The following is a 14342-nucleotide window of genomic DNA, read 5'->3' as shown; positions in this document are numbered from 1 at the left end:
CTCTACGACAAGAGTGGCACTAAAACGTACTGTCACCAATACTCGCGATAGTATTCAACGTCGCGCGACTGGAGGTGCGGCAACGAAGCCTTGGCGTGACGCAACTTCTCGCGCTTTTGCAAAGCCAGGCGAACCCACCACCGCCGTTTCCGAGGTGTCCGCGTCTTCCGTTTATTCATTGCCCATTTCTAGAAAACAAGTAGGTAGAAGTATAAAAGCCATTTCTTCTTCCACTTCCATGGCAGACAATAGTTAGGCAGATTTCTCGTTGGCGCTCCATAATTCTCCTCGCACGTGTACGGTATGTTGCAGAAGTCGTCGCGGGGTGCTTTTCTCGTCGCGACGATAGATTGGGAGTGTAGGTATCACGTAGGACGCGCAGGCTTTGGCGAGCCCCAACACAAGGGCCAGCCCGGGTTTTAGCTGTGGTGTTCCTGTTGCCCCTTTGGTGTCCTGGAGGCGCCGACAATACGAAATGATGAAATGTTATTACAACTTGTAAATAAAAGCTATTAAAGAAATATTATCATGCCTAGGCACCAACCTGTGATTTAGCGCCACCGCGCCCGTCTGAGGAGAATTACGGAACGCCAACGAGGAATTTACCGAAGGTCGCAGATGACACGCTAAGTTGCGTACAATGATCACTTTTGATGACGGTACGTGGGTCAAAGAATGAACATACCGCTCGAAATAATGCGATAATGAGCGCCACCACGCCGACAAACGTACGCAGACGAGATGGATCTGGACGAAAACGGCAGCGGCGGCCGCGGCGGTAGCAAAACAAATGTGAACTTGGACAGGCGCGGAAAAAATTTTCCGGCCGCTTTGGCCTTTCCGCCCGCTTGCCGCTTCCCAAGTGGGAACGTAGGCTCAGTCTGCGCGAGAAACGTCTCTTTGCGATTGCACCCCTACGGAAGGCTGGTAATTACTGTTGTGTTGTTGAATCCCAAACCAGCAATTACGGAAAGCTGGTAGTTGCTGTTTTGGTGTGGAATCCCAAACCAGCAATGTACACACGAAGGGGTTGATGACAGCAGTGAAATTCCACCGACTCGCAACAGAATGCACGAAACAGACAGCCGACAAGCATGAATTACTGCTGTGCGCAGTACAGCGTAAGTAAACTCTTGTTGCAGGCGCTGACAGTTCTCGTCGGAGTTCACGCGTCCTGAGAAATTGATTATGTGCACTATGCACTGAACAAGAGTTCATTCCTGCATCACTAGTACACCAATCAGTCGAGATTCTGTGAGGTACAAGGCCGCTTCGTGTTTGCACCGGCCTAAGTGAAGCAGAAATTAGTTGCACGCAATACGTAAAATGCGTACATATGCCATATCTATGCTGTGCGGTGAAATATTCTGCACAATTCTGAATCTGTTGACGTAAAGGCAAATGACGACTGCACGCTCGCACACAGCGGAAGACACAGCGGCCCATGCACTTGCCGCAGGAAATGCAACCCTCTCGTATGAGGGAGCAGGGCGACGAAAGCTTCGAAAAGAAAAAAAAAAGCCTTATGCGTTTTTGCGCGTATTTAAGTTTTCTAGCGCAAAGACGCAGCGAACAAGCTATTGCTATGGGAGTAGGTATAGCCTGGTCACACGTGCATTTTCACGCGTATAGCCGTCCTTGACTTGTGAAACGCACTTCTCCCCGACGAGGACGACGCCATCTATACGCTTAACGGAAATGAACAATTAATGATGTCTTCTCCGATCGGGCGGGTCGTCTCAATGATGCGTTTTCGAAGACTGGTCTATTCAGTGGCGCGATGAGAGACCGTTGCTCCAAAAGCCCACTGTACCTGTCGTACTTACGGTATTTACTGAGCTTACTTTATACTTTTTACTTAATTTCTTCACAAGCACACGGGAGGGGGTCCCATGTCTTTGATATACATGTATAGAGTCTGCTTAAACTACCGATATTTATTATCGATCACGTGACGTAGAGGAAAGCAGAAGCCTGCCCCCCCGAAAAAATTTTCTGGCTACGCCCCTGGTTCGTTCTTTCGTTTGTATGGCACATACATCCCCAAAGTCAGTGGCATTGTCCTCTTGCGAGTCAAGGGTGTATGGTTGTAGATACATTTTGTCCTTTGCGTATATGGCAGCGCCTCCTGCTCGTGAGTCCATGTGCTATTCACAAACGATTCCAGTATGCCCATCGACTTGAAACAATACATCTTGATTTAGTTATTTCATTATTATTATTATTATTATTATTATTATTATTATTATTATTATTATTATTATTATTATTATTATTATTATTATTATTATTATTATTATTATTATTATTAGGGGCGGAGTGCTTAAAGCCTGCTTGTCCTACGTCGCGGGTCGGCCCGGTATTGACTGTCTCCGGGATCAGTGCACGATCACATTTTTTTTTTTTTATGGTTGACACACGGACACGAAAAATGCATGGAACCCTAGCGATATACAGCTTCGCTGTAAAATGAAGCCATTTGCGGAGAATGGACCTTTTTCTAGGGTGCCTCGATGCCAGCGCCGCCGTTCAGGGTGGTGCCATCCTTTGACCGCACCCGCGCCGCCGCTTTCTCGCTACGAAGCCATCTTGAGTCACAGCGAGCGGTTGCGAGTGCTTGGTGCCGGTGCTTAGTTCGAGACACAGTGCGCGCGGATGCTTCGCTGACGCTTCTACTTGCTGGACAGTGTTCAGCCGCATGAATGACAAGCTTGTCAAGTGCATCGAGTCGACATGACGGGCTGTTGTGTTCCCAAGTGCACCGGATCGACGCGTAAAGGGCTTCGTTGTTTACGCTTCCCCCGGGACCCAGAGCGCAGGAAGAGATGGGAAGCCCAAGTAAAGCGGTATCACTGGAAGGCAACGGATAGCTCCTACATTTGCGAGGTAAGTGTCAAGAAAGTTTAGACTAAAGCCCCTCCATACGCGTTTTCGCGGGCCAGGTTATGTACCGCCAACCTACCCTCCTCCTCCACGCTCCTCCCTCGCTCACCCCTTCAGTTTCCGGCGTCAAGCGGAACTTACGTGGTCCCAGCTTCCGTTTTTAACGGAAGCGACGTCACTGCTGCGTAGGGGTGCGAGCGTGAAACAAACGAAAATTCAGGAACCGGAAATCCCGGAAGTAGAAAAACCGGAAACGGAAACCGCGGAAGCGGAAACGGCGGAAGCGGAACTGGTTTGAGCGACGAATCAGGGTACAGCGGCACACATGAAAGGTTGGCGCTACTTAGCAGAAGCGGCGGTGGCGCGTGGATGGAGGGGCTTTAGACTATCGCATCGTGTTTTTCATTTAAATAAGAAAGTATTCTCTGATCCTCGCTCACGTACCTACGTTCGCTCACGAACTAAGCACTGTACCGATGCTGAGCAGCCTATGGTTTGCGAGCGCGCGTCGCATAGGCTTTTGCCGTTTTGATCGGCGCAGTCTATGCGAGTAGTACCCTTATTTTAAGGACTGACGAAAATGCTTCGCCGCGAAATAGCCTTACATTAGCTACAAATCGTCATGTAAACCACCTATTTTTCTTTTTCACGGGAAGCACACATCGTGTGTCTCTTGTTTCTTTTTTTCCCCCTCAGTTTCTTTTTTCGCTACTGGTTATTTGGGACTAAAGAAAGCAGTGCTTCTTCTGGGGAGAGCGGCTGTTGTGTACGTGGCAAGCGAAGCATTGTGATTTTCTCTATTCTCAGCAGATATCTTGCGGATCTCAGGTTGTTACGTTATATAGCTGATTTTTTAGACGAATATATTTGTAGCGTGGTGCTCGTAAGCCGATGGTCATTCGTGCTCATTCCCGATGGTAGTGGGCACTGTGACGGTCTTTAAATGCCTGTGCACGGTATGCATGCCCAGGTGTAGTAGAGTTAAGGGGCATCATGGGACCAAAATGTTTCGGCGCTTTCTGGCATGGTGTCTGTTGTAGCCTGTGCATTTCTTCGAAACGTGTGAAGCGAGGTAATACAGCATTACTTCTGCGAAAATTTATTTTTAAGCACTGTAATGGGTTCTCTGTATTTACAAGGCAACTTTTCATATCAATAATCACTTTTGTTGTTTTACTTGTACTTAGAAACACTTTGAAGAGGACCAGTACGAGGGAAATCGACAGGATGGGCGCCGTCTGTTAAAGTCAACAGCCCTACATCATCATGGACTATATTTTCGAAGTGAAAAACATTGCTAATCTGTATTTGACTGTCTTAATTTCATTTACGGTTTTTGTACGCGATATGTATGCAGTGTTGTTTATTTTTTCAATGTAGTTATCAGTGTTCTAATGGTTATTTATAAAATGTTCTGTACTCGCCATCGATGTGTTTGGCTGATGCGACGTATTCGATGGTAGCTGCTGTATTCTGGCTGGATATCTTGATTAATATTACCCGCGGTTGCGTTTTCTTGTTTGCATTCTTGTTTTCGATTTATATTGTGTGTAATAAGGTTGATGTACTCACTTGGACCCCCCCCCCCCATGTAACGAATTAATTAAAAAAACTCTCACTATCCCGAATTGTGTGTCGAGCCTACCTTGCGAATTTTTTTTTATCTCGTCTTTCAACATAACCTTCAGGCGCCACACAGTACATATAATTTTTCATGTACATATCTCTTTCATGATTGATTGTACTAGACATTATAAGTAAATGTATTTTATGCATCGTTTGGTTTCTTGTGTGTACTAAGCAAGATCGACACAGACAAGTTACGTTACATGTTTCTCTACAGCACTAACAGTAACTAAACCTTATTTTCACATCGCAGTTATTTTTACACCAGCTTAATCCTGTCAGCACACATCTTTGTGGGCAAAAAAAAGCAAAATTGCGCGTAGATATCGTCAAATAATTGCAACGAACGCGAAGAGCCCGCGCAACGCAAAGGAAACTAACCGCTGTGCGCGAGTGGCTGGCTACGGTAAAGGAGGCGTGACGTGTAAACCAAAATACAACAGCGAAAAAGAAACACTTTACACACACGGGGGTCGCAAATCTTATATACCAAGCACCGAAGCGCAAAAAAAGAAAATAGTGCGTATTTCAAACATACACACGGCATATTAAATGTAAATTGAATTAGGCAACTTGGGGCATGTTCCCGGCGCCATACATTTACGTCTTGGACCTTCGACGAGTTAACTGCTATTGGTTATAAAGATGTGCAGATGCGATACCGATAAAAAAATCCTCATCAAGGCAAAGCACTTGGAAGTGCTCCGCGAGTAACACTATTTATGAACGCAAGCGTAGCCGAGTCTCAGCTCGTGTGACTCAATATGGCGGCGCCAGCGGGGTTGTCTCCACCCTGGACGGCGGCGCTGGGCATCGAGGCACCCTCGCTGGGCATCGAGACAACCAGGGGTCATCAGAAAGAAAGTGAGAGAAATAGAGACCGTGAATTGGATGCAAAGAATGGAAACGAAAAGGACAATGGAGATTTACAAGAATGAGAAGAAAGAAATTAGAAGGGAAAATCTGTACGATAACACAAAGGGCAGTGCCTTGCTATTTGAGGCTCGAGCCGGTTGCCTAAGGACGAAAACATATCGGAACAAATATTCGGAATTAGATGAGACATGTGTATGCTGCAGTAAAGATCCAGAGACCACTCAGCACATCCTAATGGAATGCGACGGGATCCACCCAGCGAGAACCGTAGGTAACGTGCAACTCCCAGAAGCGCTTGGGTTTAAAGTGGAAGGAAACATAAACAGATCAGCCGTAGAGATCAGCAAGAGACGATTAGAGTACTGGTGGAAAAAAAGTAGGGAAAAGATGGATGCGACCTGATCTCTTAAAATCATAGGCAGCGGTACAAGGTAAATTTTTGAAAAAGAAAAATAATGATAGGTATACAAAAATGCAAGATAAAGAACATGTATAGTATACCTGATTAAATCAAGCAGGCTAGGTGACTATTTGTCGCCGCCCCGTTTCAAAGGGGATGCCAATAGATCATCATCATCATCACCCTACTTTTTTCCAGTAAGGGACCCCTCTAGCGGCCGCCACTTCAACTAAATTTGACGGGCAAAACACACGCTCCCACCGCTTCTCGCCTCTATACGCAGAGCATGGTAGCGTTTGACCAAGTAGTCTCTCGCGACGGCCATCCCTGCTTTTTTTTTTTTTTGTCGCTTGTGTTGTTGAAGTAGCTTCTCACCGTCCTGCTCTAGCGCGCGCGTACTTGATCACGTGTAATAATAACACATTTTACATTTACCGACGCGATGGCAACATGCTAATGCGACGTGCAGGCCACTTGTAACCAAGATTTGAGAGATGCGCCGGCCTTTATTCTTCAACAACTTGGTCAGTACTTTGATTCAAGTGGCGAAGGCATGTGTGAGCGTCAAACACGCCATGGCAGGACTTTCTTCAGGATAAACTCGACCGTCATTTGGAGTGGCTCGACTTGGAGGAGGCGGTCAACATACGCATGCACCTACGTGCTTGCCCTCAAGAGCGGGCATGCAAGCAGCTCACCATGATGAACAAACAACGTGCAAAACTTCTGCACACGTACTGCGAGTGTACTGCAGGGCAAGTGTTGTTTTATCTCGAGATATGTGTCGTATACGGCATGGTAGTGGGGACTAAGTAGACTCAACACAGTACGGGGTGTTAAGCAGAAGGGAAGTGGACGCAACACGTTGTTTTGTCAGGCGCGTAAAGCTTCATTTGCCTGCAAAAAGTAAGACTCGCGGGTTTTGTATAGTGCGACACCGCGAGTGTCACTTTGGCCTCGCACGATGCATTCTGATCGGCTGTGTGGCGAGATTCTTCTTTTCGTTTGGCCCCACGTAACCGTACAGCTATTTCCACCTGCATGCGGTAACACGTTCTTAAGCCAATGGTAATATCCGTGCGGTATACATACCCGTACATTAAAACAACGCCGTGACTTCTGAGTCAGTCGTAGGGCGAGAAGTGCAATAATCACAGCGCTAGTGTCATGCTGTTCACAGGCTTAATTTTTGCCTCACTCAGCAAAAATCGCGTGATAACTCACTGATAACATAGGATTTTTTTTTTTAATTTGACCGTGCGCTCCACTCCAGTCACCATTCCACGCCGGTTTGTGCAATCGACAGTACTGCAAGTGCCCGGCATGAGATTCGTCGCAAACGCTGCACCTATCGCTCGAGCGTTAGTTCACGGAGTCGTTTTCATCGACAAAAGTGCTTGCAGTCTTTCCCACTAACTGCTGAGTGTTTCCTTTAACCAATATCCTCGCCAAAAACACGAGAAAAATTATTGTTCAGCCCCTCAAGCTCAGGAAATTGCCGCGGATCATGCAAGGGTTTACGCACTGACTTCGCACACCTGCCCTGCGATAATGTCGGCGCGGCGTGGAATGCAGCTGGGGCGAGGGTACGCGCATGCGCATAGCTGAATTGGAAAAAGGTCCATTCTTGTCCGGCCCTGACGCGAGCGTGCCGGCCAAAATTCTATAAAAATGGCTGCTACTTCTCGAGCGCGGTGCATTTGTGTGCTTTCGTTGAGTCCGCAACGCCAGCGCGCCTTTATAGACCGGACAAATCCGCTCTACGTGTTCGGCGAAGAACTAAGGCGGTTTCGTGTCGCTCGTAATGGCACCGCTTTGAACGCTGACCTTGTGCGACAGGACCTTGAGTCACGTACGCAACGTAGTATGGCAGTACCTGTGATCCTGCAAGTACGTGGGTTCGTTCCCCACCTGCGGACAGTTGTTTTTTCATGCAGGTCACAAGCGTTCGACCAAGGACAGCATCCACGAGCTCATGCCGGTGGCGATGCTGCTGAGGCACAGGTAGTGGTCGTTGCGCTACAGGTTTTCCCAACAAGAAATTTTCTTGTGATGGCAGGGCATCTGGATGAGGTGCACGAGCCGACAGCATCCCGTATTGTGCGCCGCGTGGCTCTTGCCTTGAAGAAGCGGACCAGCCAATTCATCAGGTGAGTGCATTTCATAATACGCGTGCATGAGGGGGCCTTACTGCAACTTATACAGCGGTGCGATCAGACGGGAATAAAAAAAAAATGTTTCACCCACTGTCACATGACGTCACTTACGACAACACTGCTGGTACTCACGCGCTAAAGAGGTACGCAATGCAGTCGAGACTATGTGGTCTGCATTGTAAATAGCTAAGTTTGAAAGGTCATCCAAGGACTTCAGCCTGGACGAAACACCTGTTTTGCAGCTGTCAATCAAACAAATGGCACGGTGCTGTCGGCGGCAGTTCCACATTTTCTTGGCGGTCCGCTCAGAACATCAAAGCACGCGTACCAAAACTGCCAAGTCACGATAACACGGACGCTCCAACAGCCACGAACGACATGCTGGCGCGTGCCAGCAGGACAACGATAGCAACAGTGTTAAATCCTCTTATTGTGCTAGCGGACTGGAGAAGAACAGCCGTGGCCCAAGTACAGTACACCGTTTACCATATAATATATTTTCGTTGCAGGGAGCACTCAGAGGGCGGCTCTGGGAAAGCCGAGGCGGTACAGGGCGACTACGACCGCGCCGCCCACGCCGATGTTGTGTTGCAGCGCGACGCGGGCCCCAGGCACCTGGCGCGGGCCGGCCACGCCACGCAGCTGCCAGCAGAGCTCGGCGCACTGCGCCACCCCCGTGGCGCCAAGTGGGTGGCCCCTCGAGATGAGGCCGCCGCTCGGATTCACCACGTACTTGCCGCCGTACGTGTTGTCGCCGCGGTCCACCAGCTCCGCCGCCTTGCCCACGGGGCAGAGGCCGAGCGCCTCGTACGCCAGCAGCTCGTTGGTTGAGAAGCAGTCGTGCAGCTCGATCACCTGCACGTCGTTGGGAGTGAGGCCCGCACGCCGGAACACCTGCTGGGCTGCCTTGCGCGTCATGCCGAAGCCCACCATTTCGATGCAAGAGTTGTCGGCAAATGCCGACGGCAGGTCGGTGGCCATCTCCATGCTGAGCACTTCGACGGCCTGCGCCTCGAGGTGCAGCCGCCGCACCACGGCCTCGCTCACTAGAATGGCGGCCGCCGCGCCGTCCGACGTCGGGCAACACTGCAACTTGGTGAGCGGCCCAGACACCACGGGAGACTCGAGGATATCCTCGAGCGTATGATCGTCGCGGAACTGCGCGTTCGGGTTGTTTACCGAGTGACGGTGGTTCTTTTGGGCGATCTTGGCCAAGTGCTCGCGTCTGCTGCCGTACTTGGCCATGTGCTCCATCCCTGCAGCGGCGAACATCTGCGCGGCCAAGGGCGCCGGCGCCAGGCCATGCGTGGCAGCCAACACCTTAATGTGTTTCTCGATGGGGTTGGCGCGGTCACGGTACTTGAAGGTGAGCGAGCCGCGGTCCATCTTCTCGAAGCCTAGCGCCAGCACCACATCGGACAGGCCGCCCTCGACCAGCTGCTTGGCCAACAGCAGCGCCGTCGAGCCGGTCGAACAGTTGTTGTTGACGTTGTACACAGGAATGCCCGTCATCCCCAAGTCGTAGAGACAGCGCTGGCCGCATGTCGAGTCGCCGTACACGTAGCCGCAGCAGGCCTGCTGCACGTCGGCGTACTCCAGACGGCAGTCCTGCAGTGCCGCTGTCACGGCCTCCTTGGCCAATACTGGGTAGTCACGCTTCTTGTCGCCTGGCTTGGCGAACTTGGTCATGCCCACACCCACCACGAACACCCGGCGGCCGGTGCGCTCCGCTGCCATGGTCCTGCAAGGAGGCGCCCAAGAGTAATGGCGGTGTCACACGGTGACTTTTGATCGTGATCAGGCCCTATCCGGATTGAGCTCGATCCGGATCAAGTATTGCTAAACAATCACTTGTCCAACAAGCCCAACAATTAATCCTTCCTGAACTTTACCACCCCGAATTGAAAAATTCATCGACGATTACGATATACTCCAGTAAAGTTCAAAGGTTCTTCTCGTACCACTCCTCTACTTGGGCGTCCGAGACGCACCGCCAGAGCCGGTTTACGCAAGTGAGGAGTTCTGCCGCTAACGATAGCGGCGACGGGTTCGCTGGGTTGAAGTAGACACAGAGATGACGAAAAAAAAAAACACTTTCTATTTACAATTATTTACATGAATTTACAAATACAAGTACACATATAAGACGGAACTGGTACACATAGGGCGACCCTATATCGATATAGTCGGTGGTGCATAGCACCGTAGTTTGTCCAGAACGCTTGGACGGGGCAACGGGGCCACGTTTTCTACCCTTCGGTGCCCCGCCCCAAGCATTTACCACCCAATCGCCACAAAGTGGCTATGAGTGGCTACGATTCTAACTGCACCCGTTTTTCTGTTAAGGGCAATCTACTTGTGCCTAAGGTACGCACTAACTATGGAAAACAAACTATTCCTTTTTCTGCTATATCCCTCTGGAACTCCCTGCCTACCGACTTAAAACAATGTAACTCCCTTTCCATATTTAAATCTGACTTAAAGGACTACCTATGTGAATCAAAAAATAACTGTTCTAATTAACATTATGACGAATGTATTCGTCACTTTTTCAAATTTATTGCGCTGACATGTTATACCATGGTATTATCTTTTCTTTTTTTGTTGTTATGTTGTGCCGGTTTTCTTTTGTATTTTTGTACAGCTTTCATTTTTGTAACTTGGTTTTTTTAGTATATGATTATGCATGATATTACTGTAATTATATTGTCTTTAATGTGCTTGTTAATTTTTCACCTATGCAGTGTTAGTTTCGTTTCATTACTCGATATTTAATTCATCGTAAGGGCTATCAGTTTTTACTTTGGGACCCCTTCCTGTATACTAGTCTATGTACTAATTTACTTATCAATAAAAATGAATTGAATTGAGTGGTCCGCCGACGCACCAATCACGAATCCTGTGCTAGGATCGTCTTGTTCGCCGGCGCTTCCAGTATTGCGCTTCTTCCAAGCGCCCTTTTCTCTACCACCTTTTACGGTATCTTTCTCCCTATCCCTCAAAACAACATACAAATAAAAACGTTCCAAGAAAAAAAATGGGGGGGGGGGGGTGACAGATGCATAGCATGCGTGCTCCCTGGCAAAGCCACAGCGCCCAGCACAATGGGTTCAATAAAATCCTAATAAGCAGGCAGTACCTGCAAGCCGAAGTGATTGACCCCTTCCCCGCTCGCACTTAGAAAAACCGATAGCGTAGTAGCTGCGGGCATACGTCAATGAAACCTGTCAACCGACACTTTGGGCTCACGTACCCCTATTCGGTAAATGCTTGCTCAGAGAAGCTTTTCACGATGGTTAATTGGCAACGGTCTCCGAAACGGGTTGTCAAAGGCGGTTACCATGCAAAATGTGCACGTGGTGAATAATGCGTACTGCGTTCACGCTCTCTGTGCCCATTACCCGCCCGGCACGCGCACATCAGGAGCCAGCGACAGTCACGGACATCGAAGCTTTTGCTGTCAGGTCGCCTGCACGCGATGTACGTGACGAATCACCGATATTCCCTCTTCTTTAGGTCGCTTTGTGTACTCTTGGGTGCTACTGGCGTCGTCACGCACCCTCTACATTTGCTCAGTGCCAGCCGGCTCTACTCGCCTCACCACGTGTCAGGTATAATTGGCATGTCATGAGCTGCGCCTCTGCCTAACCTCGGCACCGACGCCGCGACGGGCGCCTACCATTGGCACTTAATCCTCCAATTGTATTTCTCTGGTCAAGCGACGATCATTGACAAAATGCGCTAGCTGTCTCTTCCCTTTCTTCGCAGCAGTTTCACTTGGCGAGACCAGGTTCAACAAAAAACACCCATCTTAAGCCCTCCGAGCAGCAATTAAATTAGCTAGCGCTTCTAGCAACAGGCTTACAACTCCCTAATGCGAAATTTGAACGCAGCTCTATACGTGTTTTCATTTCGCGATGTATTGGCTGGCGCGGACAATCTGTCTCGTGTGGCACATTGCAAACGGAGCCAAGTGTGGCGCGATCGACTGTCTCGTTAATCGGGAGAACGCGAGAGGCAGCGCGTGGGTGACGCATGGGCGGGATTCACAGCAGCAGCAGTCGTCGCAGACAGACCTTCGTTCATGCAGTGCTTTGTTTCCATGTATAGTATCGGTGGACGCGCTCGCCGCATGCCATCGGTGAACAGACGACGTCGCGCTAGTCTGGCGCCATTTCGTAGCGGTCGTCGCCGCAGAGCCTGTCTTGCGCGGCACTGCGCTTTTCTTCTCAGTCTTTCGTCATACCCTCTTCCTCCGCTTCCGCCTCATGGTTCCGCTACACGCTCGTCCTCCGCTCTCCTCCGTTGCGCTGTCCGCGTTCGCTCTTTCATCCTTCGCTGTTCTCGTTCACTCGGTTACGCCGAAGGACGCCGATGCGAAACGCAGGAACGGGCGCCTAAAGGCCCAACCACAGGCACGCTTCACCACGCGCCGGCACGCGCAAATGCGTCAAATGCGTCAAAAGCGTCAGTCGCGAACGGGGTGGCGCGTGCCGGCGCGCGGAGATTTTGCCAGCTGCCGATGCTAGAAAACCAGCGGCGCGAGCCGACGCGACGCCGGCGTCCACCAATCAGAGCCTGCAAACCGTCGCCGGAGTCCACCAATCAGAGTCCGCGAAGCCTCTGGCTGCTACGCCTGATGATGGCCGCCGATGCGAAGGCGCCGACACCAACGATCGTCCGAGTGCCTCGGACGCTCGACGCGCGCGACAGTGTTTCTGAAAGACAGTGTTGTGATACTAGGCCGACACGACCCACGACCTTGGGTGGTGGAAGTGCGACGAGAATTCGTGCCGCGTTCGAACGACGCCGCCGAACCCAACCTGCCGGCCCGCTGGATTCCGCCGATCTCAGTGCAATCGTCTGCTAAAACATCCAACCTAATCACGATTGCAGCAACGCCTGTGCTTGTTGTATGTATATTTTCTTGTGCTCGAAACGAATGGAAACTTGCTTTCGAAGTGCGAAGTCTGGATAATCAGCACTCGTCCACCGCCGATGTTGTTTACATTACGCGTAGGCCTAGCGCGTCCGTTGAGTTCGACCGGCGGTGAACGAGCCCAGCTGAGAAACTCTGCCGAAGGAAATGAAATTTCAGTTACGTTTTGCGCTGCTGTGATTTGAAATATGGCTCTCCTGACTTCGTGCTGTGTGTGGTGTGGTGTAAATGAACCGTGTGGAACTTCAGGTGGTGAACCGCGGCGTGTTTCGTGTGTGAATTATGTGGTCTCGGGACTCGGGTTTAACGGGCGAGCTCTGCGCTGTTTCCAGCGGCAAAGATAACTTGCGAAAGCGAAAGACACTAGTAGCCGAACAATGGGAAATACGCGTACATCTTCAGCCATGCCATCCGTTTAGTTGAAAGTGCACTCTTCGATTCGGCGTGTGAAATCTAGTTCAGTACAAGTTCACAGTACTCCTTCACTCACTTCTTTCAAGTGCAGGTGTCTTATGGGCTAGTTGGCGATAAATCGCTCGTGCAGCGCTCAAGAACGCTGACACACTGAAGGAAACGTGATACAACACTGTCATGTGTTCTTGTAGTTGAGCACTTGGAAAAAAAAAAAAGTCTGTTTGCACTATGTGCACCGTGTGCAATGCATAGGAGGACCTTATGCATGCTACTGCGTATAGCAGGATTGCTTCGATGCCTGCTTGACAAGCAGCACGTACTGAGTCAGTGAAACTGCAATTGGCTTTTGATATATTTTTTGTTTTGTTTATGGAAAGAGCAGGTGGTGTGAGTGCATGCATTGCAGGGAAGGGGTAAAGGTGTCATCAGTGCATTTCGCAGTCTGTATGCTTAAGCTGCCCAAACCTCTTCAGCTTGCACTAATATGCATCTCGCTGTGATACTATAAACTGTAGTCGGGAAAAAGATTAACTCAAAACCAAGTTCCTAATGCATCTTCGCAGAATGTGTTTAATTCACTAGTTAACACTTGCACTGCAACATTACGCCAATATGCAGTGCAGCATATGCACATGAAATGAATACATTTTGTAAAGGTGGACGACTCGGCCTACAATAACAAACTTTGTGTTAGCACTGAAATAAGTGCTGCCATGCATATCAGCCACACCACAACCTCTGTGCACCCAACCTACTTCCTCAGTGGCACCCCCATGAAGACCGTTCGGACCCTTCCCACCCTGGGTGTAATATTCAGCCCTTCTCTCGACTTTTCCACACAAGTCCCTAGGCTCGTCGCATTCTGGGATTTGTGACCTGTCTCTCCCTTCCCTGGGGACCTGAGGTTTCTCTCCTTCCCCTTCTCTCGTGAGTACCACTCATCAGTTTAGTCCCCTTACCACCCTCTCTCGCTGACTTGAGCTTGTTTCACATGACCCCCACATCTACTCCCATCGTCGAAGCTCGAGTTAGCCTACAAATCACCTCA

At 49.8% G+C, this 14342-nt stretch overlaps 2 protein-coding genes across 2 annotated transcripts in view; both read right to left on the bottom strand.

The window, feature by feature from the left end:
* LOC119436421 (pseudouridylate synthase TRUB2, mitochondrial) overlaps positions 1 to 14342 on the bottom strand; it is a 76351-nt gene that overhangs the window by 56793 nt on the left and 5216 nt on the right. The gene's annotated exons all lie outside the window — the stretch shown is intronic.
* The window catches only part of LOC119436417 (sterol carrier protein 2), an 81867-nt gene continuing 75322 nt past the window's right edge, over positions 7798 to 14342 (bottom strand). The window contains exon 2 of the mRNA XM_049657764.1: positions 7798 to 9682. Coding sequence (XP_049513721.1) covers positions 8458 to 9678 — 1221 coding nt within the window. The 5' untranslated portion in view covers positions 9679 to 9682 and the 3' untranslated portion in view covers positions 7798 to 8457. The remainder of the gene's footprint in view (positions 9683 to 14342) is intronic.

The sequence above is a fragment of the Dermacentor silvarum genome, chromosome 1, assembly GCF_013339745.2.
Source record: "Dermacentor silvarum isolate Dsil-2018 chromosome 1, BIME_Dsil_1.4, whole genome shotgun sequence".
Taxonomy (NCBI): domain Eukaryota; kingdom Metazoa; phylum Arthropoda; class Arachnida; order Ixodida; family Ixodidae; genus Dermacentor; species Dermacentor silvarum.
This window is presented reverse-complemented; position numbering and strand designations above follow the sequence as displayed.